The 12,579-nt window shown below is 35.4% G+C and overlaps 1 protein-coding gene and 1 pseudogene across 31 annotated transcripts in view; one reads left to right on the plus strand and one right to left on the minus strand.

Annotated features, from left to right (window-relative positions):
* EPB41 (erythrocyte membrane protein band 4.1) overlaps nucleotides 1-12,579 on the plus strand; it is a 224,511-nt gene that overhangs the window by 111,444 nt on the left and 100,488 nt on the right. For all 31 annotated transcript variants that reach the window (XM_036915003.2, XM_057499900.1, XM_057499908.1 and 28 more), the window contains exon 5: nucleotides 4,618-4,660. In XM_036915003.2, coding sequence (XP_036770898.2) covers nucleotides 4,618-4,660 — 43 coding nt within the window. The remainder of the gene's footprint in view (nucleotides 1-4,617; nucleotides 4,661-12,579) is intronic.
* On the minus strand, nucleotides 782-4,611 carry LOC118927145 (obg-like ATPase 1; annotated as a pseudogene).

Raw genomic sequence — 12,579 nt, forward strand, 5'->3', positions numbered from 1 at the left:
TAACAGATGTCTTCCCGACATGTATCACCATCAGTTAGTTTTTGCCTGTTTTAAACTCTACTGTATAAATGAAATCATGTGTTCTCTTAGCTCTGGCTTTTATTTCATTCAGTATTGTGTGTTTGAGATTCATCCATGTTGTAAGTAACAGTAATTCATTTTCATTTCTGAATAATAGTTCATTATTTATGCCATACTCTGTTTATGCATTCTACTGTTGATGGACACTGGGCTTGTGTATAGTTTAGGACTTTTCTGAATGCTGCTGCTAGGAACATTCTTGTACATGTCTTTTAGTGCATGTCTTGTCATACACATTTCTGTAGGTGTATTCCTAGGAATAAAATTGCTGGGTTACAGAGAATGCATTATGTTTGATTTTAAAGATAGTGTCAAACTGGTGTTACCAGTTGACACCTCCCCCGCACTGACTGAGAGTTCCAGCTGTGCCAAATCCTCACCTGTACTTGGTATAGAACTCAAGGCATTTTGATTTCTATGCATCACTGCTGAAACTAGTTTTGCCAAGATAAAGCTGAGAGTTTTTCATCTTCCTGTTACTTGTTCATTTTGCAACATTGATGATCTTGTCTAAAAATCCTTGAAACTTTCTTTCCTTTGGGTTCTGTGATACCAGTTTTGCTGTTCTCCAACCACTTCCGTCACTCTCCCTCAGTTTACTTCTCAGTTTTGTCTTTTCTCAATCCTTTAAATGCAAGTGTTCCCCAAAAGTCTTCCTTTGGTTTCTTTCTTTTCACTCTACTGTATGTTCCCTGGGTGATTTTTTGTTTTGTTTTGTTTTGTCAAATGTTTTATTGAGTGTGGACATCTGGAGTACTGTAAAACATGCATTCTCTGTAGATTCAAAATGGAGCGAGCCACATAGTCCTCACTGTCAAATGTGTCAGGCTTGGCATACATGATGGAGATTGATGAAGTATCATGAGAGTAAGACGGTTCCTGAAAAGCTTCTACAATTTAGAGTAGGGTCTTAATCACATGAAAAGCAAAGCTGTTCACATTTAGTGAACTTGCATTTTATTGGAGATACACAGTATCTTAATTTTAAAACAAATTTAAAAAATCCTTTTTGTAGATGATTCCCATCGCCCCAACTTTATTTGTCCCTTCAGTTTTCAGAAATTTTAATTAAAAAAAAAATCATATGCCTTTTGGAAGTTGTATGTTTATCTGAGGAATAACTAAAATTTATTTCTTCTTCAGTTGCTGAGGTGTATTAAATTTAAAGAAGATAATATTTCCATCTTCAACAATGTAATCTCTGCCTTGTTGTCTGTATTTTCCAGTAGCCTTGACCACATTTTCAGAATCTTCTTCTTTAAAATCTTCATATTTCATCACTTCAGCCATAATGAATCCTTTTTCAAAATCTGTGTGAATCTTTCCTGCAGCTTGAAGAACTTTTGTCTCTTTCCTGATGGTCCATGCACGCACTTCATCTGGGCTTGCAGTGAGAAAGTATTCTAGTTGGAGTGCTGCAAACCCGGCCTTAATAATCTTTGGCAAAGCGCTTTGTGTATGTTCACTTCCAGATACTTCTGTCTCTCCTCAGCACTCAGTTTTTGCAGTTTGAGTTCCAAGGCCCCACTAAAAGGAATGACCAAGGCACCTGGGTCACACTTGTCCACCCACTCTTTAATTTTTATCAACCATTTGTTTTTCTCCCTAATGTAGTGTTTCTCAGAAAGATTAACCAAGTAGACCATTGGTTTTGAAATCAGAAATAAGTTTTTATTGAACACTTCAGTCTCTTTGTCATTCCAGTCATGATAGAAGGCAACAGGTTTCTTTTGATCTCTAACCCAGGATTTGACTTTGCACATTATGTCATATTCAGGTTTTAGTTTTTTATCTCCTCCCTCCTCTCACAGCCACTTTTTCTAGTTTATCTATAATGAGCCCAATCATTTCCTCATCTTTAAGATGATGTTCTTCATGTATTATTTCTACATCTCAAATAGGATCTGTACTTCCTTCAACATGTGTGATCATCTTCAAAAGCATGTGGTAAATGAAAGATTCCATCACAGGCACTAATGTGAGAGAAAAAGGCGCTTCCCAGGCTTTGCCCATTATGAGCTCCTTTCACAAGGCCAGCATTATCCACTACATTTAAAAAGGCAGGAATTTTGCTTGCTGGTTTGTGGTACTGGCAAAGGAAGTCCAACGTTTCATCCAGCACAGGTACTCTGCTCTCATTAGGATCAATAGTGCAGAATGGGAAGTTTTCTGCAGATGCCTGACTATTGGTTAATACACTGAAGAAGGTAGACTTCCCAACATTTGGTAATCCAACAATACCAATTTCCAAGGAGGTTCCAAATCTTCCAGTGATTGGGGGTGCTTTAATTCCATCACCTCCCTTTTTGGGGGGCATCGTGCTTGGGGTGGGTGATGACAGGGTCCCAGCGGCAGTGGGAGACGAGGCCTGCTGGCAGCGGGAGGCAGAGAAGGAGGAGAGAGTGCTGGCCCAGACCCTCCACCGAGCTGCACCCCCCAAGGCGGCAGCGGAGTGGGCGGGCCTCCCTGGGTGATTTTTATCTGCTTAATAGTTTCATCTATCATCTATACGGAAAAGTGCCCCAATTTTTTATCTCCAGTCCAGCTGTCTCTTTTGAGTGTCAGACCTGCTTATCCAGCTATCTATTGAAATGTTCTACTTGGATATCCAGATACCATAAATATATATCTATATTAATGCACCACAATTATTTATTCTACTGTTGATGGACATTTGGGTTGTTTATGTTTTTTTTCTATTTTTTTCTTCTTCATGAAAATCTGTTGTTTTCCTACATTTCCTATTTCAGTGAATAGTACTACAGTTAACCAAGCCAGCAACTTGGGAATTATCCTTTACCATTATATCTTACCAACTCGCATCATCAGCCCACCCTCCCCCATACACCATCTACTCAGTCATAGCTCTTACCTGTCTTTCTTCTCTATCCCATAGACATTATCCTGTCAGGCCCTTTTGATTATCAGTATCAGTACAATATATTGAGGACTGGCTATGTGTTTTTTATATGTATCAAATGATTTAATATGCAATAACTCTGTGAGGAGGATAGTTTTATCCCAATTTTATATATGAGAAAATTGGTGGAATTCTAGCCCCAGAGTCATAGAATGGTTTATGGAATCCCTGTAAGGAACTTAGCAGCTTCAGGTAACCTTCGGAGATTTCTCTTAAACATAATGGAAAATATAGAGTTGCCTTATGGTGGGAAGATGTTCATGCCGAAGTGGATCAATTGGTGCTTTTAAAGTCATCCTTTGCCTTTGGACCTACAACAATTTAAGGTTCTTTAGTCTTAATGAGAGGTGAAGATTAGTACCTTTCTGACAGGGCTTAAGCAATTATCTGCTTATTTTTTATGCTAAAAACAATTTTGTATTAAGTAGTACTTTTAAACATATATTTCTTAATATTCTGTGTTAGTTGCAGGGGGCAGGGAAAGTAAAAAGAGAAATCAGTTCTCTTGTGTTTCTTGTCTGTGGTGTTAACTAACTATCTTTATGCAGCAGTTAAAGTAGTAAATAATTAAATGTGAGATTGTATTCCAGCCCGTTCTTTGGGTATGGCAAATGGGATGCTCACCCTGTGCTTTTTGCCCTTGTTGGTAAAGGGTGAGGAGGGGGCATCTTACTCCCCTTTTTCTAAATACCACTAAAATTCAATTTTAAATCTTTTGGAGGAGGGCATGGGAAGGAATTGGGAGGAGCATGAGAAGGACTTGTGGGATGCTGGTAATATTAAACTTATATGTTCACTTTGATAATGTATGGGTCTTTATACTATATTTTATGTACTTTTCTGCATTTCTCATATCAATAAAAATATTTTAAACAGTTCAGTTTAGAAATTTCTGTATTTAAACATTTCCTAAGAGCCTATGAAAGATGTTAATGGTGAGGCTCCTTTTAAGTGCCATTATTTTGCACTGTCCACCACAGGTTGAGAATTCCTGCCCTAGTGGGGTGCAGACTCCTTAAGTGGGTTTGGGAACAGTGAAGGGAGTAGGCAAGAGTAGTCAGGGAAAACAAAGTGGCCGTTCATTCAGTAAACATTAACTGAGTACAAACAATGTATCAGATGCTGGCTGACAGAAAACTTAAATGAGACCTGACGTCACAGTTGGGAAAAACAAGATCTGGGTGATGTCAAAAAATCCTGGTTATTATTTTCACTAGTCTTTACAGAATTAAAAAAACAAACAAGTACTATGTAGCATTTCTTGTTTACTAAGAGGTTTGCAGATATTAACTCATTTGGTCTTCACAGTAACTGTGAGGTAAGCACTACTACTACTACTATCACATTTTAATTTCCTCTAATAAATGAGGAAACTGAGGTACAGAGATGCCTAAAGTCACTCAGCTTGGAAGTAGTGGAGTGAGGATTCAAACCCCACTATCTGGTTTCCTATTTCTCTGCTCAAAATCACTATGCTTTGTGAAATTAATGCAGAGAATATCTGAAGTAGGTTGACCTGGAGGCACTATTTGAAGATGGTCTGTAATCCTACTTTTGGTACTCTGTGGTTTATGTGTTTTGGAGCTCTATGTGAGTGCCTTTTCTTCTTTTTACAGACATGGCTGGATTCCGCCAAAGAAATAAAAAAGCAGGTTCGTGGTAAGTGACTATAGCCCTTTTTATAGTTTGTTCTTTCTTTTATTAGGTCAGAATTTTCAACCATTTTCTTGCTGTGAGTCGCTCGCTGTAGAATACTGACTGTGGCAGATGACTTTGAAATTGAGATAAAGCCTTCCCCTGGAATGGAGGAGATTCTGTAATAGGAAGATACAGCAGAGGTAGACACTGTTGAGATATAGGTCAGATCTTGATGATTCTTTTTACAACTAGGCAAAGGTGGGGAAGATAGGGTGGTTGAGAGATGAGAAGGTGGAAGAGAACAACGATGAGGAGAGAAAAAGGATATGGAAATCTATTCTCCAAATGGTAGTGATTGAAATTGTAGCAGCCTGCAATTAGGAGTTTGTTGCCTGATCCTGTTCCTTTTAAATTGTTCTGGACTGTTATGTCCTAACCATTACCACGTTTTCTTCTCTATAGTTCTCTTGTCCCTTTTCAACACTTTTCTTCCAAATGAAGTATAAGGAATATGGGAGGAAAAAAAAAAAAAGAATGTAAGTATGAGAATTCTTTGCCGATGACCAGTCTGGCATTGTGGCTTTCTCCTAGTTCCAGGCCTGCTAGTATCTATCACTATTGCACATGCTGTTCAGACTGGTGTCCTGGGATAAATACTTATAGGTAGGAAAAAGTATAGGTTCATATATTTTGTAGGCCTAGGCCCAGTGGGCTGGCTTAGGGGGAGAGACTTTTTCTAGATGTCATTTTAGTTTATTTTTGAGGAAACAAGGAACTGCAATAGATGTTACTCATCATGATTAATAAATTTTAACAGTATAACCTGAAAGCAGATTTTATTTTTCATATGTTTCTTAAGAGAAAACACTTGTTATGGTGAAATGTTTCCCTTTAGACCCTATTTATAATATATATTTAAGATAAATAAAATATTCCTTTGAATCAGCAGCTCTCCATATTTGCTCCCTGCCTATAAAATCTTGTTGTAAAATATGTCAGAGTAAAAAGTATCAAAAAAATATTTGAGACATGACAAGAAAAACATAACTCCAATCTTCTTTCAGTGAAAATACTTTTAATATTTAACATTATTCAGGAACAAATGATTGTACAAGAGGAGTTTTTAGAAAGAAAAGTTAAAACAATTTATGATGAATGGAGAAGAATATATAGTAGATTATCTTCTTAGCTAATACAAAAATCTCCTGCTAAGAAAAAGAACCTAAGTTTTTGAAATTTTTTAATTAAAAAATATTTACTAAATAATAAAAACCCTTCCTTCAACTTGGTAAAGAAAAGCCATGTCTATCACACAAAGCTTAATAGGGAATCAATGTAAATTTTCATTAATTCAAAGAGAAGATTGACATTTATCTATTTCAAATATTTAAAAATACATACATTTTTCATAACACGAGTAATATATATCCACTGTGAAAAATTTAAACATTATGGAAATATATTACGGAAAAAGTAAAAGGTCCCTAAATTGTATCTTTCAGATATAAACACTGTTAAATTGTTACATCTGCAAAATTTTTTTCTAGGCATATATAAATTTTGCTTTTCAAAAATGCTATTATGCTTATCCACAAGGGATACATTTCAGACATCCAAGTGGATGCCTAAAACTGTGGGTAGTACTGAACCCTATATTTTTTCCTGTACATACATATCTATGAAAAAATTTACAAAGTAGGCACAGTGAGAGATTAACAACAGTAATAAAATAAAACAATTATAACAATATACTGCAATAAAAGTTGTGTGAATGTACTTCCTTGCTCTCAAAACATCTTATTGTACTGTACTTACCCTTCTTATGATGATAAACTGCCTACATGACAAGATGAAGTGAGGTGAATGACATTAGCATTGTGTTGTAGTGTTAGGCTACTGTTGACCTTCTGACAATACGTCAGAAAGGGAATTGTGTGCTTTTGGACCACAGTTGACCACACATAACTGAAACCACAGAAAGCAAAAGCGTGGATAATAGGAAACTACTGTACATTGTTATGTATTACATATTGCATTGTATTATGTATCATGCTATATGTAGTTTGAATTAAAACAAATAGGTGGTATAAATATGTGGTATAAAACTTGAATATACAGATCAATATAGTACAAAGTAAAGCTCCCTTCTACTCTTGTCTCTTTGATTTCTTGTGTTCTTTCCAGAGATGTTCTAAATGTATTTAGATACCCACACACATTTTAATATAAATATGTATTTAATACTATATATTTTATGTATTTATATACACACGTAATTTTAGTATGTATATTTAATATAAATATGTATGTTTTTAGTATAATATAAATCTGCATCTAATCTCTTTTAGCATAATTTTGAGTACTCTTCATATCAATATATAAAAATTTATTTAATTTTTAATTTTTTCAAGTCCATCACCATAACCACTCGGCCACAACTACCTTAATTTTTAATATTTTAAAATTACATATGTATACTATGTATCACTATAATATATATACACATATATATAACTAGTCCTTTTGGTGGACATTTTAGGTTAATCTCAATACTTTGGTATTACAAACAAGGTTGTAATAGAAATAGAAAAATATAGAGGCTGATGTAACAAATACCCATCATGTACACATCATCCAGAATTAACATCTTTATTTTAAAATAAAACAGTACAGGTAAAGTTTGTCTCTTGTTTTCCTCCTGCGTCCACCCCCTTCTTTCCCTATCCTTAGAAATTTATTTTCATGAATTTGGGGTAATTTGTGTTTTGTATTTTTCCTTCATGTATCCATACCCATATACAGTATATAGTATTGCTTTGTCTATTTTTTAAAAATTTCCCATAGACCCAACTTTATCCATTTGAACCTTCTTCTGAGGTTTATCTATCTCTTTCCCCCCAACTTAGTTTTTAAGTACCATTATTCCAAATAAGACATCTCCCCTATTGAGTCAGGCTAGCTACCTCCACCCTTTTCTCAACTAGTGCATATCAAAGGCAAGAAATCCTTATACTTTCTATCTATACTGCAAAATACTGGTATATAATTTATACAAACTATATTTTAAAAATTCTGTAGCTCAAGTTTGCCCCTTCAAAATACATCCCCCTCTCCTTTCCTTGCAGAGATCACCACTGTCCTGAATTCTATATTAATAGTTCCTTGTGTTTTAAAAATGGTTTTCATAACCTATAAATAAATATCTAAAACTATTTTTTTTTTACCTTTTTGGACATCATATCTAAATTGAATTATACTTAATCATGTGTGACTTCTCTTTTCTTACTAAATATAATTTTTGAAATTAATCCAGTTGAAAACTTGACAAAACAATTCTTAATCTTTACTAAGAGTTTTTCCTTTTGTTCTATTTCTTTTTTTTTTAAATTTTATTTTGATATCATTAATGTACGATTACTTGAACAACATTAAGGTTACTAGACTCCCCCTATTATCAAGTCCCCCCCACATACCCCATTACAGTCACTGTCCATCAGTGTAGTAAGATGCTATAGAATCATTACTTGTCTTCTCTGTATGTACTGTCTTTCCCATGTCCCACCCCCCCTACATTATGTGTGCTAATCGTAATGCCCTGTTTTCCCCCTTATCCTTTCCTTCCCACCCATCCTCCCCAGTCCCTTTCCCTTTGGTCCATTCTTGGGTTCTGTGAATCTGCCGCTGTTTTGTTCCTTCACTTTTTTCTTTGTTGTTATACTCCACAGATGGGTGAAATCATTTGATACTTGTCTTTCTCTGCCTGGCTTATTTCACTGAGCATACCCTCTAGCTCCATCCATGTTGTTGCAAATGGTAGGATTTGTTTTCTTCTTATGGCTGAATAATATTCCATTGTGTATATGTACCACCTCTTCTTTATCCATTCATCTACTGATGGACACTTAGGTTGCTTCCATTTCTTGGCTATTGTAAATAGTGCTGCGATAAACTTAGGAGTGCATATGTCTTTTTCAAACTGGGCTGCTGCATTCTTAGGGTAAATTCCTAGAAGTGGAACTCCTGGGTCAAATGGTATTTTTATTTTGAGTTTTTTGAGGAACCTCGATACTGCTTTCCACAGTGGTTGAACTAGTTTACATCCCCACCAGCAGTGTAGGAGGGTTCCCTTTTCTCCACATCCTCGCCAGCATTTGTTGTTGTTTGTCTTCTTTTGGATGTTGGCCATCCTTACTGGTGTGAGGTGATATCTCATTGTGGTTTTAATTTGCATTTCTCTGATGATTAGCGATGTGGAGCATCTTTTCATGTGCCTGTTGGCCATCTGAATTTCTTCTTTGGAGAAGTGCCTGTTCAGATCCTCTGCCCATTTTTTAGTTGGATTATTTGCTTTTTGTTTGTTGAGGTGCGTGAGCTCTTTATACAATTTGGATGTCAACCCCTTATCGGATATATCATTTATGAATATATACTCCCATACTGTAGGATGTCTTTTTGTTCTACTGATGGTATCCTTTGCTGTACAGAAGCTTTTTAGTTTGATGTAGTCCCACTTGTTCATTTTTGCTTTTGTTTCCCTTGCCCCGGGAGATATGCTCATGAAGAAGTTGCTCATGTTTATGTCCAAGAGATTTTTGCCTATATTTTTTTCTATGAGTTTTATGGTTTCATGACTTACATTCAGGTCTTTGATCCATTTTGAGTTTACTTTTGTGTACAGGGTTAGACAATAATCCAGTTTTCTCTTATATGTAGATGTCCAGTTTTGCCAACACCAGTTGTTGAAGAGGCTGTTATTTCCCCATTATATGTCCATGGCTCCTTTATCGTATATTAATTGACCATATATGCTTGGGTTTATATCAGAACTCTCTATTCAGTTCCTGGTCTATGGGTCTGTTCTTGTGCCAGTATCAAATTGTGTTGATTACTGTGGCTTTGTAGTAGAGCTTGAAGTCAGGGAGCATAACTCCCTCTGCTTTATTCTTCCTTCTCAGGATCGCTTTGGCTATTCAGGGTCTTTTGTGGTTCCACATGAATTTTAGAACTATTTGCTCTAGTTCATTGAAGAATGCTGTATGTATTTTGATGGGGATTGCATTGAATCTGTAGATTGCTTTAGTCAGGATGGCCATTTTGACAATATTAATTCTTCCTAGACAAGAGCATGGGATGAAATTCCATTTATTAGTGTCCTCTTTAATTTCTCTTACGAGTGTCCCGTAACATAGTGAATCTCTGGCAGCTTGCTGCACTGATGGACAGTGACTGCATTGGGGTATGGGTGGGGACTTGATAATATGGGTAAATGTAGTAACCACACTGTTTTTTCATGTGAAACCTTCATAAGAGTATATCAATCATACCTTAATAAAAAATTAAAAGAAAAAAAAACTATGTAGAAATTGGTAAAGATAAAATAACTTGGATACAATTAGAGTTTCTAGTTACTGAAAAAAAAAAGAGTGTCCCATAGTTTTCAGGGTATGGATCTTTCAGTTCCTTGGTTAGGTTTATTCCTAGGTATTTTATTCTTTTTGATGCAATTGTGAATGGAATTGTTTTCCTGATTTCTCTTTCTGCTAGTTCATTGTTAGTGTATAGGAAAGCAACAGATTTCTGTGTATTAATTTTCTATCCCGCAACTTTGCTGAATTCAGATACTAGATCTAGTAGTTTTGGAGTGGATTCTTTAGGGTTTTTTATGTACAGTATCATGTTGTCTGCAAATAGGGACAGTTTGATTTCTTCCTTGCTAATCTGGATGCCTTTTATTTATTTGTGTTGTCTGATTGCCATGGTAGGACCTCAAGAACTATGTTGAATAAAAGTGGGGAGAGTGGGCATCCTTGTCTTGTTCCTGATCTTAAAGGAAAAGCTTTCAGCTTCTCGCTTTAATTATAATGTTGGCTGTGGTTTTGTCATATATGGCCTTTATTATGTTGAGGTACTTGCCCTCTATACTGATTTTGTTGAGAGTTTTTATCATGAATGGATGTTGAATTTTGTCAAATGCTTTTCAGCATCTATGCAGATGATCATGTGGTTTTTGTCCTTTTTGTTGATGTAGTGGATGATATTAATGGATTTTTGAGTGTTGTACCATCCTTGCATCCCTGGGATAAAACCCACTTGATCATGATGGATGATCTTTTTGATGTATTTTTTAATTCGGTTTGCTAATATTTTGTTGAGTATTTTTGCATCTATGTTCATCAGGGATATTGGTCTGTAATTTTCTTTTTTTGTGGTGTCTGTGCCTCGTTTTGGTACTAGAGTGATGTTGGCCTCATAGAATGAGTTTGGGAGTATTCCCTCCTCTTCTATTTTTTGGAAAACTTTAAGGAGGATGGGTATTAGGCCTTCACTAAATGTTTGATAAAATTCAGCAGTGAAACCATCTGGTCCAGAGGTTTTGTTCTTAGGTAGTTTTCTGATTACCAATTCAATTTCTTTGCTGGTAATTGGTCTATTCAGATTTTCTGTTTCTTTCTGGGTGGCCTTGGAAGGTTGTATTTTTCTAGAAAGTTGTCCATTTCTTCTAGGTTATCCAGTTTACCATATAGTTTTTCATAGTATTCCCTCATAATTCTTTGTATTTCTGTGTTGTCTATAGTGATTTTTCCTTTTTCATTCCTAGTTATGTTTATGTGTGTAGACTCTCTTTTTTTCTCTGAATAAGTCTGGCGAGGGGTTTATCTATTTTGTTTATTCTCTTGAAGAACCAGCTCCTGCTTTCATTGATTCTTTCTATTGTTTTATTCTTCTCAATTTTATTTATTTCTGCTTTAATCTTTATTATGTCCCTCCTTCTACTGACTTTGGCCCTCATTTGTTCTTCCTTTTCTAGTTTCATTAATTGTGAGTTTAGACTGTTCATTTGGGATTGTTCTTCTTTTCTGAGGTAGGCCTGTATTGCAATATATTTCTCTCTTAGCACAGCCTTTGCTGTGTCCCACAGATTTGTGTTGTTGAATTATCATTGTCATTTGTCTCCATATATTGCTTGGTCTCTGTTTTTATTTGGTCATTGATCCATTGATTATTTAGGAGCATGGTATTAAGCCTCCATGTGTTTGTGGGCTTTTTCATTCTCTTTGTGTAATTTATTTCTAGTTTCATACCTTTGTGATCTGAGAAGCTGGTTCATACAATTTCAGTCTTGTTGAATTTACTGAGGTTCTTTTTGTGGCCTAGTATATGATCTATTCTTGAAAATGTTCCATGTGCACTTGAGAAGAATGTGTATCCTGTTACTTATGGATGCAATGTTCTGTAGATGTCCGTTAGGTCCATCAGTTCTAATAACGTTCAGTGCCTCTTTCTCTTTACTTATTTTCTGTCAGGTTGATCTGTCCTTTGGAGTAAGTGGTGTGTTGACGTCTCCTAAAATGAATGCATTGCATTCTATTTCCCCCTTTAATTCTGTTAGTGTTTGTTTCACATATGTAGGTGATCCTGTGTTGGGTGCACAGATATTTATAATAGTTACATCCTCTTGTTGGACTGACCCCTTTATCATTATGTAATGTCCTTCTTTGTCTCTTGTTACTTTCTTTGTTTTGAAGTCTGTTTTGTCTGATACAAGTACTGCAACACCTGCTTTTTTCTCCCTGTTAGTTACATGAAATATCTTTTTCCATTCTTTTACTTTCAGTCTGTGTATATTTCATTTTTCAAAATGCTGATTTTTGACCTGCTGAACTGATTTCACAATGGGTTGTGAAACATTAAAAAAACACTGATTTTGATATATACCTGAAAGTGGAATTGCTATATTATAGAGAATGTTTATTTTCAATTTTTCCAGATACTGCCAAATTGCTCTCCTTTGAATGATTATAATAGTTTGTATCCCCACCAATAGTGTGAGAACTCCTAGTTTCCTGTGTTCTCAAAAGGTGGAATTTCTTTTTTCAATTATTAGTTAAAAAAAATTTTTTTATATAATTTCAGACTTAACAGAAAAGTTAAAAGAATGG

This window comes from Manis pentadactyla, chromosome 4, assembly GCF_030020395.1.
Source record: "Manis pentadactyla isolate mManPen7 chromosome 4, mManPen7.hap1, whole genome shotgun sequence".
Taxonomy (NCBI): domain Eukaryota; kingdom Metazoa; phylum Chordata; class Mammalia; order Pholidota; family Manidae; genus Manis; species Manis pentadactyla.